General features: G+C 30.4%; 1 protein-coding gene across 1 annotated transcript; it reads left to right on the top strand.

Annotated features, from left to right (window-relative positions):
- Positions 1-385: 385 nt before the first annotated feature.
- On the top strand, positions 386-15,994 carry LOC118201053 (THO complex subunit 4-A-like). Its single transcript, XM_035373076.2, has 6 exons — positions 386-662; positions 6,344-6,478; positions 6,636-6,783; positions 12,759-12,846; positions 14,107-14,218; positions 15,702-15,994. Exons 1-6 carry the CDS (start codon positions 477-479, stop codon positions 15,708-15,710), a joined length of 678 nt encoding a protein of 225 aa, XP_035228967.1. The 5' UTR covers positions 386-476; the 3' UTR covers positions 15,711-15,994.
- Positions 15,995-21,556: the final 5,562 nt, after the last annotated feature.

Genomic DNA, 21,556 nt, shown 5'->3' with positions numbered 1-21,556 from the left:
ATGCTTTTGCACAATGAGAGTGCTCGAAAACATCTCTGAAAAAAACTTAATTATCCTATTTAACATTTCGTATATTGCAAGAGCAAAGTGCAGAAATCCCAATAGAGAAAATGTATCAACCAAAAATACCGAAATTTACATTTTCTAAAGAATTAAATCCTCCTTTTCCCTGTATTTTGAAAATTTCTAGAACTCTTTACTAGCATTGATGTTTTACACCATCAGAAAGAAAAATTATAACAGTTAAACTCTAGGTAAAAGTTCAGCATATTTTGCATAAACTCTTCTGATATAAAACCATATTTACTCATTCATTGTTTGGAATTTATATTTATTACCTTAGTATTGATTTATTTTTTCTGTTGGCAACAAGAGTTTTGATATTCGTAACCGATTTTGTGAAAGTTCCTGCTTTGTTGACTGTTGGATTGTTGTACGTAGTGGTTTAGCCATTTTGAATATCTAAAAGTGACATAATGTCTGATAAATTGGATATGTCTCTAGATGATATAATTAAACAAAGTAAAGGCCAATTCAGATTAAGAGGGCGAGGAGGAGGAAGGGGCCGAGGATCAAGAGGCCGAACGCGTGGTAGTTTTGCCGGCAATCCAATACGACCTAGAACAAACAGAGGCCGTTCTCGACCTCTGCCGTATTCAAGAGTAAGTAAAAATGTATAATAACTTAAGTAGTCTTTGCATTTTGTAAACTAGTATTGTTTGTTTCTATTGTGAAAAATTTCTATGTTATTACCGGAAATGCGTAAATTGAGTATAGTATGTGAGATAGAAAATTGTTTGATATTTAATTTGCGCCTACATATCAGAAATTCACTTCTAAATTTTTATATTTTAAAGACTTTTTGTATGCGTCTGCGTTTATTCATCATTCACCGCTAAAATTTTGAAATTCCTGTATATGTATATATTATAACATAAGTCTGAAATGTTTATTGAGAAATAGACAGAATAGTAGCCTTGATCTTGTGCTTGAATTTTATTTAAGACGTAATTTGTCGTAGTGGTATAGAAATTGCTTTAAGCATCATGAGTCTCTGATTATTCATGATTTTCAGCAAGAAGTGAACCATCCGCATCATATTCAATGCACTTTCACGTGTTTGGTACTTTAATCCATAGAATGCACTTCTTGTAGAGCATTATGAATAGATCTTCTTAAATATGAGAAAATTTTAAGTATTCATTTGTACCATTGAATAAATTAAATCATGAAAAGATTTTCTGCCCCGTCTTGTTGTGATATATTTAACTTATTTGTTAATATATTTTTTGCTCGTTATCACAAATGTTAGTTAAATTAAAGGCCGAGTATATTGTATTCTTTTTGTAATTGTATCATTGCAGTTAATGCTTATTAATCATGGTTTACAACAGTGATATTTTATAACCAGATTGTTTATAGTGATTTAACACAATGGTTATACAGTAGTATAGAAGACTCAGGTCTTGTGAAATGTGAATAATCCTTTCACATAAATAAAACTGGGTACCCTTTGATTAGCAGGGTTCTGTTTCATGCAAAAAATAATTTCTTGCGTTAGTGTTACAGCAATTATTTTTGGCAGCACTGGCATCAACAATATTTTGGCAATTTTTACAGTCCTCAAAATGGAATAGTACCCAATATTTACTTTTTAAAAAAGTAAAAGAATACCTTTTCAAAATTGGCAATCAGAATACAAATACTAAAGATATAATGGTCACTTATATTTTTATTGTATTTATCATGGATATAAAAATCAGGGAAGTGCAGAATCGCCCACAGCTTGGCGCATTTTTAAGAATTACACATACTCGGTATCCATGTACACATCGACCTATCTTCACTTAAAAAGTCAAAGAAAATTGACAAAAATCTAATTCTTCTTACTCTTGTAAAAAGCACCAAACAAATAAGTGGGCGATTCTGCACTTTAGCCTAAAAATCTGCAGCATACTTGATGATAAGGATCTTCCATACAATTTCTTCAGGAACGAGAAATTCTTCAATCTGAAAGAAAGTGCATGAATTGCACAAAATTGGTATCCATGTACACATTAACCTGTTTTCACTTAAAAAAAAAAAAAAAAAAAAAACCAGAGAATTTCACAAATTCAGCATTCTGCACTCCCTTAACTTTGTCCATGTATACATTGATGTATTTTCACTTAAAAAGTCAAAGGAAATTGACAAAAATCCAGTTCTTCTTCTGCACTTCACCCAACAAAACTAGAGATGAAGATATAATGCATGCAGAATTTAAAAAAAATAATAATAATATTCTTAAAACTAGCTTGAAGAATCAATTTCTTAATGGCAGTTTGTTTCATTTATGCATGGTGCGTAGAATTAACATCCATTGAATTTTACAGTATCAACTTAATTGAAATCATTACGCTGTGTTCGTTGGAACAGTTTTAGAAACGTTCGTGTCCATGCATTAATTTCTAGACCATCAGTTATAGTAAGCAGCACTTAAAATATTTTATTTATATATAGAAAGTTTGTTTTCCTGTTGAAAAAACAACGTTGGTCGTATCCTTTCACCCGGAAGGTGTGTGGCAGTATTTGCGAAGAAACCAAAGAATGTTTTTAGTTGCTATGCCTAACCGCTCTGCCAGAACTTTGCGGAAAACGTACAAGATTCACTCCGCAGTGCCACTGCTTTTTCACCAGCGTGTGTAGTTATGCGATGTATTAGAGAGAAAATAAGTGCAAGTTTTGCTGTTTGAAAACTATTCACTTCCACAAAAAAAGAAAATACAAAATTTAACGTTTAGAGTAAAAGTATAATAAAAAAGATCCCGGTTGATCTTTACATTACGGTAACTTGGCGATTTTTTGGCGAAAATTTGGCGACCAACTCCCCTACAGCAACCCTCTATTTTTTTTTCCCCCGCCACCATTTTGTCTTCACGAAGTAAAGACATGTTTCTTTTCTTCTTATCTACTGAACACTTCTTCCAACAATCTACTAGCCAAATTACACTTATGCTAGAAATTTTATCAAACAAAACTGCTTAATCATGACAAATATTCACTGCAAAATTCGGAAAAAGTGCACAATACCATACACCTTATGCGTTTTTCAAAATAAAACATACACATAAACCATGTACACGCCGACTTATTTTTACTTAAAAAAACATCCCAGAATTGCACAAAAATGGCATTGCGCACACTCTTCACTATATCCATGTACACTGCTTTTTTCTCATAAATTCGAAAAATTTCACGAAAATACATGACAATTTTCTCAAGCTTTAAACCCGGTAAAAAGAACATATATGAAATTACCTGATCGCGAAAAAGTATTTACCGTTTACAAATATGAACATTTCCACATATAAAATAAATAAAATATCCAAAAACTTTTACCTCTAAATCATCTATTACATTATACACATCACCAACGAATTCATACATGAAGCATTACAAATATTTATTATCAAATATTTAAATTATTTCCATGCACATTTATTTCAACTTAAACATACACCAAATTTCCTACAAGTATAAAATTCACAAAATAACTATCATTTCATTAAAATATAATTAAATTCAGAAACACCACTTAAAATATACATGAGCACATACATTCAATTAATAAAAATTACCTTACAATCCTAATTACTTTAAACTAAATCATTGCTAATAACAATTTTCCCAATAATACCAAATTCCTTTCCACCTTACATTTCCAACAATGCATAAAAATAATTAAAAATACTAACTTACCTAATCTCCTTCAGAATCTTCATTACGTGACGGATACACTTTTCTTCATTCTCTTTCAGAATCTTTAAAATCATACTTATCTTTCAAAGCAAGATACCAGGTAAAATAAATAACATAATAAAACATGTTTATTTCTCTCTCACACAACCTTAAAAAACATTTCTTACTATCCTTTTCAATACCACTAAATACCCATTTCGAATTCACTTTACTTACGGCCATGGGATCCAAAAATTCACAAACACTATTTCACACAACACAGAATAAAGCCAAATACAAAATTTCCAGATTTTTTCCCGATTTCCCCCCCTTTTCCGATTAAAGAACCGTAATTCGTCCATTAATATCACATGGCATATCCCATGATCTCTCATTTCCCCCACACAAAATAATGCGTAATCGGAACTCAGTATTGCTCACATTATTACCAAAGTCCCAGGTAGTAACCTTTATCGCCTCCAAAATGTCGCCAAACTACCAGTTACCGTAATGTAAAGATCAACCAAGATCCCCAAAAATGGAGTTTAGATCAGTTTATTTTTAGACCATAAAGTGTAATATCAGGTTTCACTGTTATACCTTGTAAAGTCAGTTTACCTATTAAAAAAATATTTCTTCTTAATTGGTTGGATGCAATAAGCAAGTTTTTCATATCAAGTCGTACCCAACATTGAGCATCTTTTAGAGAATAGCCGAAATCCTCTTAATCTGATATAATATCGTACTGAGGTGTCTGATTCTGATGATGACAAAAAATAATCATCCATTTCACTGTCATCACTGTCAGGCATATTCGGGGGGGGGAAGTAAATGAAAACGGAAGACACAGAATAAAAAGAATGTTTTACTGAAACAGATACACAAGCAATAACTTCACAGTCATTAATCATCACTGTCAGACATATTCATAAAAGAAGCACCTACTAGAAACAGTAAACGAAAGTAGAAGACGCTGAATAAAAAGAACATGTTATACTCAAACAAAAACACGAGCAGTAACCAGGCAGTCATTACTTTCACCGCTTCAGAAACATCTCCCTTTTCTGCATACTCTGTCAAGGTCATTGTGGTATTGCATTCCAAAGCTTTGTGAATAATTTTACTGGTAGCAACGCAAAACAAATGTTAGTACAGTAAAAGTCCAGAAATCGACACAGCTTGGGACCAGAGGCTGTGCGAATTTCAAGATAGAAAAGATAAATCGTAATATTCAGACTAAAAGTGCAAAATAAATAAGATTTAATTAAATTATTATATACATTATTACAATGATTTATATGCATTAAATTATTATTACATATAAATTGATTATATTATATTATTCATTGTATTATATGTACAAGACAGCATCAAGGTTTGCCGATTTCGCCTTGTGTAAAGATTTCCGGTTTTGGATTCCGGTGTTAGAATCGCTTGCTGTAAAATTTCAACAGCATTTCTTTATTTTTCTGTATATCATATACAGTCCGTGTCACAATTCCATATGATTCTGCTATAAACCGAGGAGTAGCACTTGCCTCCATCTTTTGCAGAATTTCCACTTTTTGCATTACCGTCAATGCAATGTGTTTACGTTTTTTAATGTTGCAAACAGTAAAATCATGAGTTCGTTTCTTATCTACCATTGTATTAAAAAGCACTTAAATTTAAAATATTCTTAATTTATCCACAAAATATCCGGATATAAAAACGGCAGCACTAAACAATCTTGTGAAATAACAAAGCTTACACACAAACGTGAATCGTAAACTTGAAAGAAGAGTAAATCATCTGCTTTTTTACTTCGATGCAGATTGGAGGGAGAAAAAATACTTTTATCATGATGTCAATAATTTGGTATTTCCATTATGACTCATTATTATTCGCTAATTATGACATCATTATTAAGTATTTTTCCTTCTATATTTCGTTCTCCATTTGCTGTTTCTTGAACCTATAAACTTAATGTTTATATTTTAAAAGGCAATGCGGATTTCAGACCGGCGGATTTTTGGTATTTGACTTTATTTCGAAAGGGCATATATATACGGCCGGGGCATCAGCTGAGCAAGGCATGTATATATATATATATATATGCCAGCAGCAGTTAAGAGGTTAAAGTTATTGAAGAAAATATTATTGATGACAGTATAATATACTGAGACTGTTGGAAAGAATATGGCTATTTTCACCAAATGCTTACCTTTTTTTTTTTTTTTTTTTAACCAAAGTTATAATTTCCTTTTAAAATAAAAACAGGCATTATGGTACAGGAGGAATTGAGCAGGAAAAAACTCATACAAAATAACATTGAAAGGTAGTGAAGGGGACGATTTTTCAGTATTTATTTCTTTAAAATCTTTGCTGATCGTTCTGTTGCACATGATCAGTACATCAGTTTAATTGTGGCAGCCATCACATAGAAATTTGGCAGTCCTGGAAATAAGTTACATGTTAAATTTTTTAATTTTGCCAAATACTCAAGATAGCCATTTTGAACAGAGAAGTAGATATAAAAATTTTATTTATTATGTGTTATTGTGTATGAGAGTATTATATTATCAGCTAACTAATTATATTTTCTGTTTGTGTAAAAAGTTACTTAGTTTTAGAAATGTATTTATAGCCAAAAGAGATACCAGATAGATGGCAGCATGATCTGTTTGATGGCGGAGTCAGTCAGCGAGCTGGCCTTACAACAGGTGTTACAAAGCTTTTAGTATCTAACTTAGATTATGGAGTTTCAGATGGTGATATAAAGGTAATTTTATATTATTCTTGTAATTTTCATTTTAAAATAATAACATTTGGGAAACTGCTTTATGAAAAAAATCCTAATAGTAGATACTTCTATTTTGCTATGTATTTTATAAGAATCAAAGCTTTTTAAATGTTACACCATGTTTTATGCCTTTTAGGAACTTTTTGCTGAATTTGGTCCTTTAAGAAAGGCTGCAGTACATTATGACAGATCTGGAAGGTCATTAGGAACTGCAGATGTGATCTTTGAAAGGCGATTAGATGCTGTTAAAGCAATGAAGCAGTATAATGGAGTGCCTCTAGATGGTAAAATTTTATATAGTGTTTCATGACGCTTAAAATTATAAAAACTCATTAAATTGTGATGATAAGCATTATGAAAATTCTTACATTTTCCATATAGTGTTAATTTAACAATCTGTCTTGGCTATGCTTTATGTCAAAAAAGTACAGTCAAAAGTCGTTAATCCGGACTCGTCGGGACTTCGGAGATTCCGCATTATAGATCATCAGTTTAAATCTGGTAAGATGGCATGCAGAAATTATAAAAATAAAAATATGAAACCGTAATTTATGAAATAAAGAACAATTATGATCTAAAGGATATCAAAATTTACAAAAAAAAAAAAAAAAAAAAAGCTTAATATTTATTTGTTTACTTTATTAAACAATTCTTTCAATGTAAGTTGTTTAAGTTGCTTTGTTTTATGTGATAATACTTTCTCTTTAATTCTATAAACAGACATAATTTCTTGATCAGTTACAAAGTTCCGCTGTTCAAGTCCTATAATTGCTGTGTCGAGAATACCGACTAATTTGTCAATCGAAATTTTTTCGTTTGACATGAAAATGAGATGAAATACTACATTTAGTAAGGAATTATAAGCCAAATAAAATAAAAGCATCTGCCCTGAAAATAAGGATAGTGCTGACAGATCAACTTCCAATTCATTGTGCGCCGCGGAGTTACCCCCCCCCCCAGCATGAAATTGATAAACAGATTTCAGAATGGTTAGAGAAACGAAGGATAAGCCTTTATCCATTTTTTGCAGCAATTCCACTTTTGGTTTAATGGACTTCGAAACATACTTTCGCTTTGTAGATCCTTTACATATTAGTAAATACATATCGGAAATTCTATTTGACATAATCAAAAGTTCAAGCTTACTTTTATAAAATTGCTGTAACAGTCTGCAAAAAATAATAAGCCGGATCCAATTCGAAGATTAAGGAACAACGCAATCTGCAACATTACCTGAATTAGATAATTTCAGCTTAGCTTATACCGTCCGTTATACATTAAATGTGCATGCGTAAATGTATTATGCGTATGCGCACACGCATATTCGCAGCCGTAAAAGGTCTTACACGCATGCGCAGAAAGTTTGTAGATTTGAGGTCCGGATTTTGGGTGTCCAAATTAACGACTTTTGACTGTATTTTAGGTCTATAATCTGCTAAATTAGTAGCACGTTTAGATTCTGTTGGAGCAAGTTGTTAATAATGTGGAAGATTAATGATATAAATGATGGAAAAATGAATTGAAGTTATGAACCAGTGTATCTATTTTAACCTTTTCTAGAATATGATAATAAGTGACACATGTCAGTTTTTTAGCATAATATGATCAGTGCTTCAGTAGTAAGTTTGTTATCTCCCCCTTTGTTTATTTGTTAGTTAGACAGAGAAATAGTTAAATATTTATTAATTGAGTTTCTATTTTTTACAAGCATCAAATAATTGAAATAAGTTCACACAGCTTTTAAGTATTTGTTGTACTTTAATATTTTTTATTAATTTAAAGGTTAAAAAAAATATAGTCTTATTGAAATATAGTCAAAAGTCGTTAATTTGGACTCGTCAGGACTTTGCCGATTCCGGATTATCGATTTTTCCGGATTATAGATCATCAGTTTAAATCTGGTAAAATGGCATGCAGAAATTACAAAATTAAAAATATGAAACGGTAATTTATGAAATAAAGAACAATTATGATCTAAAAAGTATCAAAATTTACAAAAAAAAGCTTAATATTTATTTGTTTACTTTATTAAACATTTCTTTCAACGTGCGCATGCGTAAAGCATACATTACGCATAGTCGAAATTAGAAAATTGCAACCAGAAAACTATTTGATGTGTACTCGTGATATTTATAATGATGAAGAATTTGATTTAAATCATATCAAAGACGGAATACATCGAGATGAAATACTACACTTAGTAAGGAATTATAAGCTGAATAAAATAAAAACATCTGCCCTGAAGATAAGGATAATGCTGACAGATAAACTTTCAGTTCATTGCGTGCCGCTATGCCCCCCTTCTGCCGAGCAGCGTGAAATTGATAAACAGATTCCAGAATGGTTAAGAAACAAAGGATATGCCTTTATCCATTTTTTCAGCAAATCCACTTTTTGTTTAATGGACTTCGAAACATACTTTTGCTTTGTAGATCCTTTACATATTACTAAATATATATCGGAAATTGTATTTGACATAATCAAAAGTTCAAGTTTACTTTTATAAAATTGCTGTAATAGTCTGCAAAAAATAATAAGCCGGATCCAATTTGAAGATTAAGGAACAACACAATCTGGAACATTAACTTAATTAGATAATTTTAGCTTAGCTTATACAGGGTTCTTATACAGGGTATAAGAGTCCTTAATTTTTTTGGAATCGAATTTTGGTCCTTAAAAGTCCTTAATTTGGGCCAAAATCAGTAGAAGGTCCTTAATTTTAATCATCTAAAATTTCTGTCTTTTTACGACTGCCATTTTGAGTGTGAATAAGCATTTTGGAGGAATATTTTTGGCGATTCACTGACGTATATGGTTATTTTTTGAATGGGTTCATGGGTTGTACTAATTTGTTTCTGTTTCTAATATTTACTCGCGTTTCTAAGCAAGAAGTGAAACATAAGCATTTCGAAATTCATTTTTGGTAATAAAGAGTTCTTAAACAATTTTCGCTTTTGGGGATGGGAATTCTTTTATTAAACAGTTAGAAATTTGGCGACTTGTCAACATTTTGGCGATTTTAATGTCAGTTTCTATAGAAAGTTTTTAATTCCAAAATCTGTGAATTTTTCGAGGATTTTTTTTTTTTTTTTAAATATCGTAAGATTGATAAATTTCATTAAAATAATGGTAATATATTGAAATTATATTTAAAAAATAACATTAAAATAAACCATTTTTATTTTTCGCTGTTATATTATAAAGTTTCATTTTGGCAACATATTATACAATATTTTAAATCTGAAAAATAAACAAGGTATAATGCTATAAAGTACATTTTACAAAACAGCTCTTAGCAAAAGCAAAATTAGCTATGTAATTAATTAAACAGTCTTCTTTTTTTATTTTTTATAGTAAGTGTTTTTCCCATGTAATTGTCTCAGGATATTCAAAACTCTCATAATATGCATCAGTTTTCTCTATAAAATTAATTTTACACTTTTTCTCTTCCCCCCCCTTTTTTTTAATATATGTCTCCATGGTATCAATGTGTAATGGATGTATTTTACAGAAAGTTTGCGAGGAATTTGTTACTTTTTGGATAACGTCTGGAAGAACAATGAAAACATAATATTTTAATGTTTTACTCCTGATACTAGAATCTTTTTCTTAACATGTTTATCTTCCTTTTATTTTCTCTACTTTTCACTAAACACAAGCGTGGAAGATATCAAAAATGCTTCTTATCTTATCACTTGGGAAGAAAGGAAAGATTATAGAAATGGATTCTTTTATTATTAAAAAAATTAAAAACTTACAATTTAAAAGGTCCATCTAATATGGCTTAATGCATCATACACAGAGCTGGCGCTAGGCATTTTCCCATCTGACTCAATCTCTGTGGATCCTAAATTCAACTGCATAGTACCTTTCTAAATTCTGCTTCCAGTGCATGCTCTAAATTATAAAAGTTTTGCCATTTCTAGATTTTGTTGTTTGGTGTGTCACTAAATTCTAAAAATTCTGCCACACCAGCTCTGTAGCCATCCTTTACCATATATATTTCATATTTCTTTTGAATTTCATATTACTAAAGAAATTAAATTAGTACATAATTAATACATAAAGAAAATTATTCTTCAAAGATATGTGCAGTTATTATGTAAATTACCCAATTGTTTATGATTTCAACCTTTACTATAATTTTCCATTTCTGTTTCCTCATATGGTAGGGTTACTGAGCCAGATTAAATTGAATTGTATTATCTTTGACCACTAGTCCACATTTTTAGTTTGAATTTGACTGTTCTTGCTTAATTACGTCACCGTGATTGACTTTGTTAGCATCAGAACATGCCTTTATGTTTACTCTAAGTTCTTTTTAAATAAGAGGCTTATTTAAACCTTTGCCTGATATTGTAGTTACTTTCAGACATAGCAATAATTTGCTTCACATCTATCGGGGGTTTGTGACTATTTAACTTTTACCAGATCAAGTAAACCCTCATAGATATATTGTAGAGTGGTTGACAAGTTAGGAGATAAAGCATGCAGAAACTAGTGAAGTTCTTAAACAATTTTCATATTGAGTTTGCATATTGAGGCAAATCTTTTAACTATTGTAGAAAAGATGCTTAAAGAGAAGGAAATCAATATAAACTAGCCAAAATGTTTGAGAAGTAAAATTAAAATGACGGATAAATATTTTGTTGAGTGTTGTTGTTACTAACATACATGTTTTGTAGCTTTTAATGTGTAATTATTCTAATATTGTTTAAGAATCAGTGTCATAAATTACACGTATTTTAAGCTGTGAAATTTTATTAGATTTTGATTTTAATAAGGCCTTTTTAACAAATATTATTAAAAAAGTAAAATTTAATAGTGGCCATGTAAATCCATAATGACTAAGGTTACCTATTTACCTAATTTAATTATTTATAACTAACTGCTTGCCCTTAAAAATTATCTCCATATATTAAAGCGAGGTATTGCCTTTCATTAATACTCACTGTAGTCACAAGATAAAACAAAAAATGTAGAAATTCAAGTAAAACTTATTCTTTGCATCTAGTGAGACTTAAAATAATACAACTTATCACCTTTGGTGCTTGAATGGCTTATTGGAACCTGAAAGTATATTAACTGGGTTACAACCCATGGAATTCTGCACAGCTATACTGCATCAGACACTAACTGCGTCAAACAGAGCCTGACTAACTTTCAACACTTGCTAACAGTGCCTACATCAGGCCTTTCAAGTTTGTTCTAATCAGCAGGTCTCTCTCTAGACAAGCAGCAGCGGTAATAATATTCAGCCTTTTGGGGTTATGAATCATGCTGATTATGATCTTACTTCTCATTTTAACCTATGCCGTTTAACATAAAATCTACCTGTTATTTATTAAACCTCTAGACCAGCAGTTCTCAACCTTTTGACTAATGCGTACCATCTAAATAAAAATTGAAAACCTTTAGTACCACCACTACAAAGTACTACCACCACCAGTCTTGAACAAAGTGCAGATCACATAAATTTACGAGTGTTCGAGAAAAAACTCAATCAGGATGTTGGGATTTTAACTTTTGAAATAAATAGTTAAAAATACTTTGCTTCTTTGTGTACCACCTATTTTTTTCTTGCGTAACACCGGTTGAGAACCTCTGCTCTAGACTGATCAAGTATGTGACAAAATGAATATGAAAAAAATCAACATAAAGCTAACTATTAGTAAAACATAAATGTCACTTATCTTCTTTCAAATATGTCCAACCTATTATAAGTGAAAAATATTTTAATGCTACTTGATAAACTGCATGATTTTATTCTCAAACTTATTCATAATTATGTTAATTAATTCATGTTTAGTAATAATGCATACTACTTAGGGATCAATTTTATTTTTAGGATGGTATTACAAAAGTGAAATTCAGGCATAGAATAATATTTTTAATTGAATTTATTCAGTTCCCATTTGCTCCGTTTCTGATCCATCCTTAGCAGTTGTTCACCGGTGTGTTACTAGCAGTTACAATTATTTCTTTGTTATGACTCGTTTATGAATTTATTATGCTGCAAAATGCTTTATCTGTGTGTATTTCATAATAGTTTCCTTCTTGCTTTTTATGTTATTTTGCACATCATTTTTATTCATTATTGAAAATATAAACCTTCCTTTAATGTGTATACAGAGACTTACAGAAACTAATATTATACTATTAATTAGATAGACATATCTCACTGCATAAAAACTACAATGTAAATATAACATACTTTAAGAATAATAATGTTTGGTGACTGTATTTATTTTATTCTTAGGTAGGCCTATGAACATTCAGATTGCAAGCTCTACCATTCCTAGTCCAAACAGAGGAAGAAGTGGAAACAGTCAAAGGAACTTTAACAGGTAAATTAGACATATCTTTCATTCTTGAATCCATTTTAAAAACTTTTATATCTTCAAGTGTGAATTTATTCAGAAAAAAGTATTTCTAAAGTTTTTTTTTTTTTTTTTTTTTTTTTGTTTGTTTGTTTTAATCTTAGCTAATAATCTAAAAATAAAAGTAATGTCATTATATCGAAGCTCAGTTTATTATCCATTTAGTCTAGCAGTTTATCTACAACATTTTCAACGTAGAGTTCTTGCTATTTAACCTTTGTAATCTGTACTGGCTTCTGGTGGTTACTGGTACTGGTTCAAATCAAAAGTGACTTGATCTGATAAAATCCTATATTTTTCATTTACTTTTTCCATCCTCAGATCTGTGCTTTCGTCACTTAATTGTCAGCTATTAATCGATTAAATTGAAAAACATTCATAGTTTAACACAGATATGAATATTGTTAGATAGAGTGGCTGATTTCATGTTTTTGTCATGCATAACATAAGTATGAACCAGTTCTGTCTTGAACTCCTCCTCAATGCTCTTTTGTTTGGAAGATAACTCTGGATTGTTTATTACTTAAATTAAAATTAACCAACACCATTTAAGTTTTTACCACTTTTCCTTTGATGCTGCACAGTAATTAACACATTCGCTGCCATCTACAAGAATACCTGTAGTTGTCAAACTGAGTTTACTTGCTAGCTGTGAGAATAGAATATTTGTAATTGATCACCACACCTAAATCACTGAGTACAAATTTTACCATAGCAAATGCTTGCCAGTGTTAGGTGTTTGACTTACAGAAAGGGAGTTAAAAAATACACTTGGCATACTGAATACAAATGGCAAAATACACTTGGCATAGTCATTTATTTCTCTAAATGTGTATAAAGTAATTGTTGAGGATGCAAAAACATAGCTTATTCATGAGATATTTTAAAGGTCACAACAAATGAAACATTTTTATTGTATTATGTTGAAATTTGACTTATGTTAAATTGAGTATATGCTTGTGAATTTATTTACTGCAAAAAGTTATGTTGTATTTATATAATAAAACAACAGAAAATAATTGTATAATTTAACTGAAATTGAAAATTATTGTATAATTGTATAATTTAAGTGGATATAGGATAATAAGTAGAATATTTGGAATGAACAAAAGGATTCCCCCTCAGCTGAATTTAAAAAGAAAAACCTTTTAAAAATTTATTTGGTCTTAATCTATCAAACAAATATCCAATCAATTAAATATTACTATTTTTTATGTTTGTGTATAGGGGTCGTCAAAGTGGAAGCTCACGGGGTAGGCAAGGAGGGAGAGGTGGAGCTCCACGAAAAGTGCCCACAGCAGAAGAACTGGATGCTGAATTAGATGCATATGTAAATAAAGTAAGGTTAAAATTTAGGTATTATAGACATTGAGTAAATTAATATGTAAATAATTAAGCATTGTAAAATAGTTATGTAACTGAAGTGAAATTCTTATTGTTGCATGTAGATTATTTGTTTAGTGTTATACACTGTTAAACAACATGATCCTGTATGTAAATTAATAAAATTATATGATAACTTGATTAGTTTGCATAAGGCTTCATGTTTATCCATGCACACCAGTTTTCAATGTAAAAACTAAAAATCATATTCTTCCAGAACCTTTCAAGAAAAAGAACACTAAACTTTGCTATGAAATTTTCAATTGCTCTAGTAAAATAGTAAATTTATTTAAAGATTTTTTTTTAATAATAGTGTTTAAGAATTTTATGACAGAAATAAAATTTATAAAAATTATACAATATCCTTCTCTCTCTCTCTCTCTTTCTCTTTTTATCACCATCAAATAATAATTTTTTAAAGAAATCCACCTGACCTTCTACGTAAATCAGGTATTGTTAGTTACTGTTGAACTTCTTATTTGCAGAAGACTCAGTTGGAAAGGATGATAATAAGATAATTGTTGTTTGGTTTTAGTGTCCATCAGTGTCTGAGTAGTAAAAATCAATGAATATTGGTTGTTTAACCTGGGTTCAGATCCCAATGAATGTGGTGATAGCGTGGGAGTTTTTCTGGTTTATTCCTTGTGTAACACGAATACAAGCCAGTTTCACTTATAAAGCCATTCCTCCCTGAGTCACTTTACCTTAATCAAATTACCCTAACCTAATCTTTTGCATTTTTAATGAAAGTGTTTCAAAATTAAGATTATGGAAACATTTAATTTTTATCTGAAACTTAAAAACTTAAAAAATGGTTTTAATAAATAAATATTCATTGCTTTTTATTACCCACATCTGCATAAAAAAAAAAAAACAGCAAAAAAGTATTGATGAGGCAATGTGCTATGCCGCCAAAAGTATTTTTGTGGTAAATGTATATGTCTGAAATCACAGACATAACATTCTGTGTACATAGAGCATAATGTAGCTGATTGCATTTCCCCTTCTCATTATAGATTTTGGTGCCAATGTTATGCCCTTATTGCCCCTTTTTTTTTAAACAGATTGCTTAGGGAAGTACATCAGCCTCACATACACACATACTCCTCCAAAAGAAAAGAATTGCATACTTCTTGCATAGAAAAAGAATGAAAAAAATTGGTGGCACTGGATGCATTATTGAAATAGACATAAAGATGGCCAAACAAACTTTTCTGTATAGAACCGTCAACAAGTTTGCAACCTTTTCATGAGAATATTGATTATCAGAATATCAAATAGTGTGTGCAATAAAATTTTCAAATTAGCTTCATGAATGCATTTTAATAGTTTCAGTATATAGTGTTTTTCTGTATGTAAAAGTGTTATAGAAAAAAAAATTATATTTCAACATTGTTAATTAGGTTGCTTTAATTTTATTTATTTATTCTTTTTAATAGATGGAATGATGATTTGCTATAAGAAGAAATAAGAAAAACGAAAATGTCATCAATATTGGCTACAAAAAGTATTCATATCTAAAACAGTGTAGCCAGATTTTCATTACAGTGTTTGTTATCTGTTTCAAAACTGAATTTTAAATCATTCTGTATGACCATCATCATCCTGACTTATTAGTTATGGAAATATGGCTCCTGTGTAAACTGAATACTTTTTATTTTCATCACATCATGCAAAAACAGTCTGTAACTGATCTTGAGTGACTGTGTTCATTAAAAGCTCATTTTAATAACTTGTTGTGTTTGCTTTGCAGTTTAAATTGTAATATAAAATTTTATAAATAGATAAATACAAATGCAAAAGGAAAATTTTTTAAAAAACTGTGTTTACCTAGAAATGTACCTTGGGCTTATCAGAGTTGTGATACATGTTAATAACATATGTGATAAAGAACTGAAATTAAACTTGTACAGTGTAAGAGAAATAATCCCCCCCCTTAACAACAAAGTCCATGATCCATAATGCAGCTCCTTTCAATTCTTTTATGGAATTTGAGTTGAACACCATGTGAGCTAGAAAGTACGATATGGTCCAATATATATGGTGTTTAAAATTATTAGAATAAATATGTTTTTTTCATTTCTCAAAATATAATGAATCAAAACTGGAAAATCATGCTAAAATATTACAAATACTATGGTACTGCTATGAATATATATTTGTATATGACATTTTACCTGCATTGGGTATAAAAGTGGCCTTTTGTTCCCCTCTTAACCTTTTATACACATTGGTGATAATCATAGCATTCATTGTAATTTTGTTTTTAATTTGATAAGCGATTTGATTGGATAAAGCTTGAGGATGCAAAGGGATGAAGAACAGTTGGCGAATGAGGTAGAGCAGTCCCAAAAATTTGAGGAGACTGAATCTATAGCCTGAAATCCTGGATAAAGGTCATTCTTGAATCACAGTACTCAGTGAAAAATGGGAATTTGCTCATGAGTCAAGCACAAAGGTCTGTTCAGGACAATATGTGGTACAGAGGGCATCAGATCTAGACTTAATTTCTAAATCTAAATTCTGTTCAATGACAAGTCTCAGCCTAGGTACTTGATTCATGATGTACCTGCATCTGAAGAGAGGTCAATACCATTTCTTCCAGCATTAAGGAAGGGGATCTATCTTTATTGTGACAAAGGTTTCATGGTTTAGGCAGGCACCATGTTGGATGGGCTTCAGAGAGAGGCTACTTACTCTTTTGGATCTCAGTTCCTTTTTTGAATAATATTTCTCATCTAGACATGAATTTTTCTCATCTATGATTAATATTTCTCATCTAGACATGAATAATATTTCTGAATCTAGATATGAATAATATTTCTCATCTATGATTCGGTAAATGAGTATTTGTAAAGCATGATTATTCAGCAGATGGATTGGCCAGCCAAATTTCTAGACATGAATCTGATTTAATATGTATGTGTTTGCCATCCAGCAATTAATACAGAACTGTGTTCAACTGCCACAAAGACTGATCAGCTGTCTCATTCATAGTATGATGACTTATTGTGTGTTAACATATGACTATATGTTATGTTAGTCTTATTAGAGGCCCATGTTGCAATATTAGTTTTGGAATGCCTTCTATCATGATCATGTATGGTTATTACTGTAGTAGGAATTGTTGTTTTATATTACTCTGTATTCATACTTTTTTTTTTTTTTTTTTTTTTTTTTTTTGAGAAATTTGAAGAAAGTGTGGTTATTTTCCCTTAATTTTGAACACAATATGTAACTGCAATATGTTCTTCAAGCATGTTTGCAACCATTACACTTTTAAATTTGAAGTGACATTTTATTCATAATACTTTATGTATTATATAAGTTTAATCAGTTTTGCACAAATACATCTCAAATAATAATATGTGTTTTACATTGCTTTTCATACTATAATTGGGTTTAGTTTGTTGCATTTTTTATGGGTGTGTTTTGCGATATAGAGGTAAAGTTTATAAAATTAGGAAGTTATTATATTATATAACTTTATTTCTTTTATTATTTGTACTTGAGAAATACATGCATTGGGTGTGTGAGGGGGAATAGAGCTTGGGCATTTAATTTCTAACCTTATTGCCCAAAAAAATTGGTACAAAATACAAAACTCATTTCACTCATAATTAAAACATTTATACTGATTTAAATCAAAATGGCAATAATTGTATTATTTTTATGTTTTAGTCCTGAGAATTTGGGTCACCAGTGATATGGTTGGTTAACATTTAATCCCTATTTTTATGTAGGTGTGAGGGGAAGGTTGGACGGATAAAAAGAATTTATAAATAGCAAAGGCTTTTTATGAAACAAATTTTTTTATGTTAATAAAGCATAAAAATGCTGTGTATTTCTAAAAATTTAAATGTATTGCCGTCCCAGGTTCTTCTCTCTCTTAAATTTAATATCACCACCAAAAACTGTGATAAACAAGTGCTAGTTTAAGAAGGTAAAAAGAAAATTAGACTTTGCAAATATGCATTAAGTCAAAATTCTACATTGCAAACTATCTCACAGTAATAATAATTTACTGGCATGCTGGCTGTTAGAGATCTCATTTGAATGCATTCATAATTATAGCATTCATTTTAAGCAGCTTAACTTATATACATATGTTTTGTATAAATGTAGTAGTTAAACATTTCATTGTGTTTCTTTTGTATATAAAATGTATATATCTGTTTTTAATGTAAAGCAGAATGTTTTGTATTCAAATATCTCAACTTTCTATGCAAAAAAGATTTTACATTTTAAAAAAATTACTTCAAAATGTTATTTATGCTTTATGTGCATATGTATAAACAGTAACTATATAAAAATAAACATTGAACTTTTTCTGAGTAGTTATTTCAATTTTAGAATTTCTGATATGCTAAAAATCTAATTTAGTTTTAGTGTAAATGACAAATATTAATTTTTTGACTCAGAACTCACCAAATTTATTATATGTATTTGGGATTTCAAAAGCATATCGTTTCTGAGTAGAGATTTATTTCATTAACCCTTTGACTACTAACGGGATATACATGTCCCACTTACAGTGTAAAAGTTACTGCTGGGTTAAAAAGTACTTAGAATCTCCTGAATGTTGGGGATCATCTTCTATAGTTGGAAAATCAAGACGCTGCTGTGTTCGTACATAAATGAACATAGAAAAAAGAACAAATATGAGATCTTGGGTTATACAAAGATTGCTTTACTCTATACCATACAATGTAAAATCTGTTTCATATGATAAAGTTTTTCAGAATAATATGTGTGGTTATAGTAAGTGGATCACTACGTGTAAGACATGATGTATCCTACCAATTAACTACGGCTGGGACTTTGGCTTGAAAACCATTTGTCAAAAAAATATCCCAAATGCTAAATTTATCCTATTTATGAAATATTTGATTCATTTGGATAGAAAATGGGGTTAATATACTTTAATCGCTGTGTGCATTTAATTAGAAGTTTTAAATTGGCATTTTACTCTAAAATCGATTCAGAGAATTTTTCAGAAATGACAGCTGCAAAGAACTATTCTTAAATCTTTTAATCTTATTACAAGATTTTTTTTTTTTTTTTTTTTTTTTTTTTTTAATTTGATGTATTACTTCCTATCCCTCCCCTCCTAGTAAAAATGTTTTATTTATTTTTCTTCATTGATCTTTAAAGCATTTTTCCAAGATAGACTTCAGAAAGCATACCTACAGTCTGCTAAATTCTTATAAATTATTTTTTCTCTGTATCATGGGGTTACTAGTGTCAGATTTATCAAGACCTTTGAATCAAAGACATGCATGGATTGATGGATGACAGTAGTGGTCATCAATAATGAAGGCTAGTTTAAAAGTGTTTGTGGGTACTGCTACAATATGGTTTGTAAATCAGTATTTTGGAACGCTTTACAGAATTCTGAAAACGGGCTAATTCAGTACCAGAGTTGCCAACTCTCCTGATTTTCCACCGCTCTCCCCCCGACCCAATTTACAATATATTTCTCCCGACTTTTTCTTATTCTTAAAATTTCTCACTATTTTTATGGAATTTGGCTTAATACTTTGTTATATGAACAAAAAAAAAAAAAAAGAATTTGGATGTCTGAAAGCAATTGAATTTCTCTAGATTATATCTAAAACAAAACCTTGCAAATCAGATAACTTCTGCTTTGTGAGTGAAAGCATATACATATCCAGAAACGTTGTTCTCCAATAGGCATCGAGCTCCAATGCGTGTCATCTGGCATCTATTAGCCAATGAGGACAAAGCAAGATGTTTTTTGTATGTTCTTTAGTTATTTTGTCCTGAGTTATGTGAGTACACGTGCCTTCAAGAAATAGTTTTAGAAATTATCATCTTTTGTTATGTCTGCGAGAAAGGTGAAATACTCGTGTACATTTCAAAAATCGTACACCATTGATGTTCCTTTCATTATTTCATTAGAAAATGTAATAAATTTGCGATGTGTAATGCCTGTCGTTGGGATTTTTCGATTTCGCATAGTGGAAGAGCGATGTTCTCAAACATTTGTGTACACAAAAACACAAGGGCAACATGAGTTGTTTTGAAAAAAATGAAAAATTAATTTTTCTTCAGAAACAAAGGATCAAAAAGTTAATGCAAAATATCTGTTCTCTGCCTTTTTACTGGAGCACAACCTGCCACTGAATGCATCGCATCACGCTGCAGCTTATTTAGAAAAATGTTTCCCGATAGTGAAAGCGTTAAGAAATACTCAAGTGCAAGAACCCAAACAGGTGCAATTGTTAAAGAAATGGGTTTGAAAAATAAATCTTCAGTTATTGATTGCATTAAAGCAGCTCCATTCTGCCTCTGTACAGATGGGAGCAATAATACTGATTCAAAACTGTATCCAATTGTTTCTTTTTTAAATACAGAGTCTTCAGAAATTGAGTGCAGTTTACTTTCTGTTCCCACTTTAGAAGGACATTTGACAGGCTTTAATATAGCACAGTTAAATGCACCAGTATTGGTAGGCTGGTGTTGCAGGCATCTCCAAAAAAAGTAAAATTCAGATTTGCAGATTATGAGGTGCACCTGTGACCTCTTAAATTTAGCAGCTGAAAAAGAGGTAGCTTCTTTACCGATAAATGTGCATGAACACATAGTTGGTATTTATTTGATTATCTTGAAAGGAGTTCTAAAAGGAAGGAAAAATTGAAACAGTTCCAACAGCAGTTTACAATTAGAAAACTTGGATGAAGTTATAAAATCAACTAGGATTGACACCCAGTGGAGTTTAATTGGAAAACTGAAAGGTGCTGATGGAATTTAAAAATATAGTGAACTGTCTAGAATTATGTTGGCCCCATAGTAATGCAGAGTGTGAGAGGATTTTCAGTGTTGTTGCAAAACCGAGGACTAAATTTAGATCTAATATTAGTGATGACACATTAGAAAAACTTTTATTAGCAAAAGCATGCCTACGTGGTAATTGCTATGAACAAAATTATGAAGTTTCTTTGTTAAAGAAAGCAAAATCTGCCACTGTATGTAACATTTGTACGAAAACTGATTAAAGTGTCCTTTTTTTTTTTTTTTTTTTTTTTCTTAAACGATGCAAGTAATAAAAATGTTTTTTATGTGTAAGGTATTTTTGCATTGCTTGCATTTAAGAATTAGTTACTATTTAAAGTTAATTCATTATTAAAAAATATATTTTTATCATTTAAAAAGTCTTTTTAACATTGTGAAAAATCTCCTGATTTTTTAGTGTCATAGGTTGGCAAGTATGCAGTACTAAATTGAGTTAACTTTTTGTGTGTATGAAATATTTATTTTCAGTTTCTAAGAC

Source organism: Stegodyphus dumicola, chromosome 6 (assembly GCF_044657685.1).
Source record: "Stegodyphus dumicola isolate Sdum_Otavi_A_Nest chromosome 6, ASM4465768v1".
NCBI lineage: Eukaryota > Metazoa > Arthropoda > Arachnida > Araneae > Eresidae > Stegodyphus > Stegodyphus dumicola.
This window is presented reverse-complemented; position numbering and strand designations above follow the sequence as displayed.

What these genes read in the sequence shown, in the direction of transcription:
- LOC118201053 (XM_035373076.2), top strand. Translation starts at nt 477, where the DNA reads ATGTCTGATAAATTGGATATGTCTCTAGATGATATAATTAAACAAAGT. An exon ending in TTTCAGATGGTGATATAAAG is followed by an intron (nt 6,479 to 6,635) that starts GTAATTTTATAT and finishes TATGCCTTTTAG; the next exon opens with GAACTTTTTGCTGAATTTGG. An exon ending in AGTCAAAGGAACTTTAACAG is followed by an intron (nt 12,847 to 14,106) that starts GTAAATTAGACA and finishes GTTTGTGTATAG; the next exon opens with GGGTCGTCAAAGTGGAAGCT.